Here is an 8,381-nt window from a genome sequence, read left to right as displayed (position 1 = left end):
TTTAATAACTGTTAAGTGACGGTTGTGTGCAGACAGGAATAGGACCCAAGGTGCAGACTCCAGAGACAATCGTGAACTCAAAACAGCTTTAATGTAAAACTCAAAATATAACATAACTGGAAAAAATCAAAATAAACTTAAACCGGAGGACTGACAGAACACATAGGTAAACGGTAGATCACGACAATGAAAAACTGAAACACAGGGCTTAAATACACAGCGGGAGCAATCAGGGAATGAGTAACAGGAGGGAAACACAGCTGGGGCAAATCAGAACTGACGAGACCAGGAAGCGTAACCTGAACACACTGAGATAAGACAGAGACCTTCAAAGTAAAACAGGAAACACATAACGCAGACTGAACAAAGACACAGACTCACAGGCAGGCACTACAACAGAGGGAACAGAGACGTGGGACCAGGGCAGACACAGACACTGACTGGACACGGGGATATAGCGGACAGGGGAGACTGCAACTAAGGATTACACAGAGACAAACCGTAAGACATGACTCTAACAAAAACCCAAAGATTAGAAATTATAAATAATATAATAAACTCAAAAACCCTGGGTCAACGACCCAGGCATCCTAAGAATAGCGAAGAACATTAAAACATTACTGTTGGCCACATGTCGGCAAAGTTTGTGACATTAGTGACGTTTGTACTAACTTGGTTTTAAAGCCTTTACTTTAAAATATACGCCGTTCAATAGCTGAGCTTAATCTTACAGAGAATGATCAAAGCTCGTGTAGAAACAAACAAACAAATGAACAAAAGATTTTCTCCTTCATTTCTGTCAAACAAAGCTGTATGACACGTTTCCAGCTGTTAGTATCATGGTTGCTAGACAACCTGGGCAGCGCGACGGAGGCTAGACCGTCCCATTTCACAAGCCTCGCACTTCCGGCCTTAGCGGTCTTTGAGTACGCGGCCCTTGTAGACCGTTAAGGCTGCGTACTTTAAGGCTGCAGACCCTGAATTGGGATACAGCCTGTGTATTTATGTTGTGTGAACTCGTTACTGGTCCATCTGTGAACGTCTCCGTGAAACTGCCATATGTTCTCCCTGCTCACAGTGTGGTTGACATAAAACTTGTTATATGCACCATTTTTTTCTTCAGTATGTTGGATTTATAGGAAAATTTGACAGGGTACCAGTCTATTGCACAACTAACACAGAAAGACAGACAACCATTCACATCTATAGACAATTGAGAACGACCAATTAACCTAACTCCACTACCAGCATGTCTTTGGACTGTGGAAGGAAACCAAATTACCCAGAGAAAACCCACGCAAACACAGGGAGACCATGAAAACTCCACGAAGAACTCATGTTGTGGTTTGAACTCAGAACCTTCTTGCGTTAAGGCAACAGTGCTAACCACCTCGCCATTAAGCAGTCTCTCTATACTTTAAAAAAATTAGGGAAGCTATGATTTAGTGGCGCAGCGTTAATCTTGTTAAAATGACATTAATGCCATAACCACATTAACGTGGCAAATCTCTGTTAACGAGTTACCGCTGATGGGGCTGCACACCGTCAGCGCGTTAGCACGGTTAGCTCATTAATGCATTGACGCCGTCCAGGACGACGCACGAGGGGATCCGCGGTAACTCGCTAATGGAGATTTGCCACGTTAATGCAGTTATAGTGTTAATGTCATTTTAACGAGATTAACACTAACAGCATTACTATGATTACAAAGCTTGATAGAGAATTATCTTTTCTCTTTTGTCCTTGACAGGTTAGACCACAATAAATAGCAATAGCAAGAGCATTTATGTGAAGTGTGTATTCATTTTGGGCCTTGCTATAACCGATTATTATAACTGATTTTCCAATGGTTTGAGATCTTGTGTGATTTTATGATATTGCATGACCAGGCAACTAATTGGACTCAAGCAAATGTAATAACCACCCAATTTATTTATTTATTTATTTTTTGAGTGAACCAGACGAACAGGTCGAGTAATGGTGGACCTCTTTTACACCTGAAATCTGCAGACTCATAAGACATTATGACTAAACAAACTGCACAGGAACAGGAAACCTGCCCTCCCCCAATGATATTCTTCAGTTGTATTTTAGTCTTTTACTCAGTCAGTGAGCAGTAAGACAACATGGTGATTACAACTCTCTGCTTCAGACTATGTGAGTAATTGTTGTTAGGTTTATTTTTATATTTTCAGATTTACTGTATATATGTCTGTACATGAAATAATTTAAAGTTTTCCTGTGCTGATCTAGTAATGCTTGAAGTTATTCTGCTGGGGACACATGTTCAAAATAGCTTTACCCAAAAAATGGGTGAGTACGTTAGAGACGTTAATAAAATAAATAATCTTTTTTTTACTTTTTTGGGGGTGAGTAAGTTGGGGTTGACTTAAACATTTTATAAGTCTGTTGATGATTTTTATTAAAATCCTTTTAAGTTTAATCATCTTTTACTAACACATTTTATAAGAATGTTGATTATTCTGTTTACTATTAATCTTGTGATGTTTCTAATTTTTAGGTGCAGCTACTCTTCGTGTGACTCCTAACAGACTCCAACACTTTCAGTATGAGCCTTTATCTTTTGATTGTGAGAGCCCTGATGGTCCTATTGAACTGAGAGGAGTCAGAACCACTGAGGAACTGTTAGAACATTTTAGTCCAGCGTGTAACAGTAAAACAACTTCCTCTTCATGCACAATTTCTCAAATTTATGTAACAGACAGTGCAGAGTACTGGTGTGAGGTTAAAGGGGGTCAGAGAAGCAACAGTGTCAACATTACCATAACTGGTAAGTTCATCATATTTGTGAAATTAGTAAAGAGTTTTGTTTTAAAATTAGGTGAGGTTTATTATCCACTTTGTCTTGTATGGTACAGAATGTATTTGTCATTTACCTTTTTAAAAAAGTTTAAAAAAATCCATTTTGCTTCATCTTCAGATGGTTCTGTGATCCTACAGAGTCCAGTTTTCCCTGTTTTTGAGGGAAACAATGTGACTCTACGCTGCATAAGCAAGACAACTCACATCAACCAAAGTGCAAATTTCTACAAAGACGATGGCCTCATAGACCGGAGCCCTTCTGACAACATGGAAATTAACAGTGTTTCCAGGTCTGATGAAGGACGATACAAGTGCAGCATTTCTGGTGTTGGAACATCACCAGAAAGCTGGCTTCATGTCAGATGTAAGACTAAAACTATATTTACTTATTTCTGTGTCTGAGCTTCATAGAGAGAGAAATGTGACTCTAACAACTAGATTTCTGCTTTTTGGTCTTGATGAAAATGTTTATGTTATAAAAATGATGTTACAATTTTTATGTTTAAAGTCAGAAATATTACACGTGCTATGATATTTATAAAGTTGTACCATTGCAGCATATTCTTCAGGAGAGACCCTGTCAGATGACTTCAATTCCACTCCTGACTTATTCCTGCTGTGGATTGTGTTGCCTCTTTTAGTGATAATATTGACACTGCTGGTAGTCGGATTTCTTAATACTTGCAAACACAGAGGTAATTCAGTTTTTTAAGTTTACAGAATTTCTAAGAATAGCTCCCTATTCATTTTTTTTTCTAATGCTGGGTTTTTCTTTTCTATTCATCAGTTTCCTCAAAGACATCAGCAGCAACAAACTCACATGGAGACCATCCAGGAGGTGAGAGAGAAATAATTATCACAATTGTATTACTCTATTTCATGCTTGTTACCAATGTTATGGCCTTCTATCCATTTATCAATTTAAAGTTGTTAACCAGTCCAAATCAGGGTCACAGTGGGAGTAACTTCATCAGTATCAATCGATTAAAATTGCATTGCTTGAGAGACTGAATGATACAATTTCTAGTAGGTTGACATTTAAGAAAATTAAAATAAAAGCTAAAGTGAAGTGTGGTAGTTTTACGTGACATATGCTGCTCAAAAGGATTATTTTTGTGTCCGCTCAGTATGTCATATGTGGTGTTTTTGTTTTCGACACTGGTGATGCTTTGATAATTTAAAACTGTCTTAGGTCAAACCACAGCACAAAGCCTGAAAAAGAGAAGCGTGAGGGCTACCAACAACAGCTTTAGAGTCATATCTATATATATATATATATATATATCTCTACATAACCTCTCTTGCCCAGGGATGATTCTTCCCCTTCAGGTGATAGCTCTGAACAACCTGTTTACACCACTGTGACCATAAACAACACACGACAAACTCAAGAACTTGGATCTTATGTTATAAACATTTAGATATTTTATTGAACATGATGTTTTGCACATAACTTTGTGTCTTCCTTCTCTCACCCCAACCAGTCACAGCAAATAGCCCCTCCCTGAGCCTGGTTCTGCTGGAAGTTTCTTCCTGTTAAAAGGGAGATTTTCCTTCCCACTGTGGCCAAAGTGCTTGCTCATGGGGGGTCATATGATTGTTGGGTTGTTCTCTGTATCTATGAAGCGCCTTGAGGCGACTTTTGTTGTGATTTGGCGCTATATAAATAAAATTGAATTGAATTGATCACTTTTGCTTTGTCGCATGCTCACATCATGCACATCAGCACATAAATCAAGGCAACATAAGTTTTGTGAATGTTGTGTTCTTCTCTTATCGTTATTTTATTATTTATCTTATTTATTAAATCTTTTTTCAGGAATAATACCAAAAAAAAAGTAAAAAAGCAGGAGATAAATACATTTAGTTAAAAACTTCTGCTTTCCTGTGCTGTTTTTTCTGGTATCTGTAAACATGGATAAGGAAAGAGTATAGGTGCTGGTGATAATACACTATGAGCTTTCTACACTTCTGCCCAGGAAACACAATATTTTCAGCTTCATCTACAACCGGCCAGTTGCTATCACCGCTGTAACAAAGAAATGTTTTGAAAAGCTGGTCACATTAGGGCACTCCTGCCCTACAGTTATGACCACCACCAGTTTGCTTACATGTTCTGATGTAATAGTGACATTATGTTCCTTTGATTGTCAGATTTTCCTAAGATTCCAAATTAGACCTAATGAACAGTGAATAGCAAATATTGTTCATCATCACTGATGTTACTGTGGTCGTCTGTCCTCTCATTATGGCTGTATCTCTCCATTAGATGATGACATGTTATATTCTAGAGCCATTTACTACACCTTACGCCTCGGTGAGACTAAACTCAAAGGTGAGATTAACTTGGATTAATGATACCTCATGTCTTACATTCATATAATATGTAATATTTGATGGGTAGTAAATATTAAATACAAAATATAAATAAAACTAATGGTTCATGAAAAAATTTTAATTGCTGTGAAGTTAATATTGGTGTGTAATATGAGTTTTGCACCTTTGAAAAAAATACTGTTTTAGTTCTTTAATTCTCGTATATCTGACAGGTCGCAGAAAGAGAGCTGACTGAAGACAAAATCACATCTGAGTGAAAGTGAAGTCGATGAAGTAATCCACATTTATCACATATCGTTATTGCAATTGAACAAGCTGTACATCATCTGCTGGGTTTGGTGTGAATGTCAACAAACTGTTATGTGTGTCTTCAGTGAGAAACAGCTGTCAGAATCACATGGTTATAAAAACAGATAAAAGTTCACATACTAACAAATGTGTCTGTCTCTCATGTAGAAGGTAAAATTAAATCACTTGTTGCTTTTTCTCTTTTTGCTTGTGCATGAATGCTTCTCAGAAGAAAACAGCTGCTGCAGCTCATTTCTTTTGAACAGCAGGTACTCACTGTGGTCAACCACTAATGTAAATGTGTTGCTTTGTTTTTGAAACCAAATTTGTGGTAAGCAGTGAAATATAACTGCAAAGTTTGGTACTGACTGCTGTGTCTACATAAAATGTTATATAGTGCACAGACTGAAAATGCTGTGGCTTATGTCACACTGCAGCAGCAGCTGTTCAGAAGAGTTACAGAAAATAAGCTGATTTGGTTTTGTTTTACATTTTTTTTTGTCAGACTGTATGAAAGCAGAAGTCAGAAGCTGAGTGAGTGTAATACTATAATTTCAACATCTTAATGGCATTTAGATGTTTAGAGGTGGTGCTCAGCTTGTTTCTGCCTGACTTAACTGTTTAAGACAACATACTTGATAGGCTATTTAACAGTTCCCAAATGTCAGAACAGTAAGAGTAGCAAGTCATTTTGCATGGTTGGTTAAGAAGGTTTCAAGTGGAGCTTCAACATGCAACAAGAAATGGGAGAGAGACAAAACATTTTGCGCAATTTATTGAAAACAACTCTTAAACTGAAACAGGATGTTTTAAAGCTGATCAGAAGTTTAGGACCATACCTCAAAATTTCAACCATGAACACAGTAATGAGTAACTTCACCATTATTGTTGATCACTTCAAAAATTTGTTGTGGCATGCTTGATGCAAGTGTTTCCATGAGTTGAGTGGGGACATTCCTCAAAATGGTGAATATGGCTACATGACGGGCTTCTATTGTCTGGAACTGTTGTCTGTTTTTGAAAACTTCCCTTGCCATCCATCCCCAAAGGTTCTCAATTAGATTTAAATCAGGGGAACACGCAGGATGGTCCAAAAGAGTGATGTTTTTCTCCTGGAAGAAGTCCCTTGTCCTGTGGGCATTGGGTAGGGGAGACCGGGGTACGGTGTACATTTTAGGACATCGTCAGGTATCAGACAAAAAAAATGTCAGGTCTCTGTTCTCAAGAAAAAAAGTTGTCAGGTATCTCTGGTATATATTGATTGGTTTGATTGATTGAACACCGTAGTTTGATTTTTTTTTCTTTTATTCAAAAATAAAACTGAAATTAATTTCTTCTTTTCTTAATCTCAGCTGCAGCTTCACTTTGTTGTTCCAAACAGATCACAGCTCTTTAAGTATGAGCCGAGAACTTTTTACTGTGACGGGGGTCTCTCATTATATTGTTGTACATACATTAAAAGAGAATATAAAATCATTCAGCTACACTAATGACAAAACAGCAACAGGATCGCCCTGAAACATCACTGTTACTGGTATGTTTTAATTTAGTAAGCAATGATTTTTCATAATCAAACACACATTTTAATTAAATAAACAACACATTGATTTTCAACTGGTTTTCTGATCCTGGAGACTGCTGCTGTTCCTGTGATAAAGGGAGAAGATGTAACTCTGAGCTGCAGAAACGAGACATCAGTAAGTGGCCTGCATTTGTATAGCGCTTTTCTAGTCCCTAAGGACCCCAAAGCGCTTCACACTACATTCAGTCATTCACACATTCACACACTGGCGATACCAAGCTACATTGTAGCCACAGCTGCCCTGGGGCGCACTAACAGAGACAAGGCTGCCGGACACTGGCGCCACCGGGCCCTCTGACCACCTTTGTGACTGGTATGTTTGCACAAAGACAAGAATATTTTGTGATTAATTGTCCATGAATTTAATAGCTAACATATCTCATCCATGACTAATTATCAGCTGGTTCTGTGGTCCTGGAGAGTCCTGCTGTTACTGTGATAGAGGGAGAAGCTGTGACTCTTCGCTGCAGAAACAAAATAGTTGCCTCCAACTTCACCTTTCATTTTTACAAAGGTGGAGTTCATGTTAAGAGCAGCTCCACAGGAAACATGACTATCCAAAGAGTTTCCAAGTTGGATGAAGGACTTTACAAGTGCAGCATCTCAGGAGGTGCAGAATCTATAGCGAGCTGGCTAAGTGTCAAAGGTGAGAAACAGCGATGGTTAATGTCCACACGACACAGCAATTGCCTCAACACAATAAAACTTCTGGATTTTTAGATGCTGTCAGACAACCTCATGGTGAAACAATAATGGTGTTATTGTCACATGTCAAAGTTAATTTACCTACACTGAATTGTTTTCAGTTACACAATTTTTTTCACCACGAGTGAAAAGGTTGGTTTAAAGTTTGATGATGTCAAACTTTAATTTGTAATCACTCATTTTTATTCATGTAACAAAACTAAAGTAACTTCCTTTAATTAAAAAATAACAATAACTGTCTGCAAAATGTATGCAGACAGTAAACATTCAATACACTGAAAATCCACTTTGTCTCACTGTCTTCTATCATCTCTGCATCCCATCACACAGAGTCCCAGAGAGACCACGGTTGTCATATTAACCTCGTCTTACGAACTGTCTTCACTATCATGATGGTGGTGGCTCTGCTGCTGCTTTTGGTGGGACTTCATCACTTTGGGAAAATCAGAGCTACAGCTAACTAATGGTTGCCCAGCTATAAATGATTCAGCTACTGATGACAAATAGAACAATGAAAGCTAAATGGCTGATATCCTATCATGCTTCATGTAGGTACTCAATGAATTGTTTTGCAAGCTTTTTAAGCTTCTAAAAGCACATGCATCATGTGATGTGACTGTTTTAAGAAATTAAAATATATTTTAAA

General features: G+C 37.8%; 1 protein-coding gene across 1 annotated transcript; it reads left to right on the top strand.

Annotated features, from left to right (window-relative positions):
* The first annotated feature begins 2,309 nt into the window (after positions 1–2,309).
* LOC146635478 (high affinity immunoglobulin gamma Fc receptor I-like) lies at positions 2,310–8,199 on the top strand. Its single transcript, XM_085350131.1, has 4 exons — positions 2,310–2,313; positions 2,522–2,791; positions 7,431–7,676; positions 8,066–8,199. Exons 1-4 carry the CDS (start codon positions 2,310–2,312, stop codon positions 8,197–8,199), a joined length of 654 nt encoding a protein of 217 aa, XP_085206257.1.
* The last annotated feature ends 182 nt before the right edge of the window (positions 8,200–8,381 follow it).

The sequence above is a fragment of the Diplotaxodon limnothrissa genome, linkage group LG3 (genome assembly GCF_057381915.1).
Source record: "Diplotaxodon limnothrissa isolate DT_005_m linkage group LG3, D_limnothrissa_male_GT1.1, whole genome shotgun sequence".
Classification (NCBI taxonomy): domain Eukaryota; kingdom Metazoa; phylum Chordata; class Actinopteri; order Cichliformes; family Cichlidae; genus Diplotaxodon; species Diplotaxodon limnothrissa.
The sequence above is the reverse complement of the archived record's forward strand: the minus strand, read 5'-3'. Positions and strand labels throughout refer to the sequence as shown.

What these genes read in the sequence shown, in the direction of transcription:
- LOC146635478 (XM_085350131.1), top strand. An exon ending in TGTCAACATTACCATAACTG is followed by an intron (nt 2,792 to 7,430) that starts GTAAGTTCATCA and finishes ACTAATTATCAG; the next exon opens with CTGGTTCTGTGGTCCTGGAG. An exon ending in GAGCTGGCTAAGTGTCAAAG is followed by an intron (nt 7,677 to 8,065) that starts GTGAGAAACAGC and finishes CCCATCACACAG; the next exon opens with AGTCCCAGAGAGACCACGGT.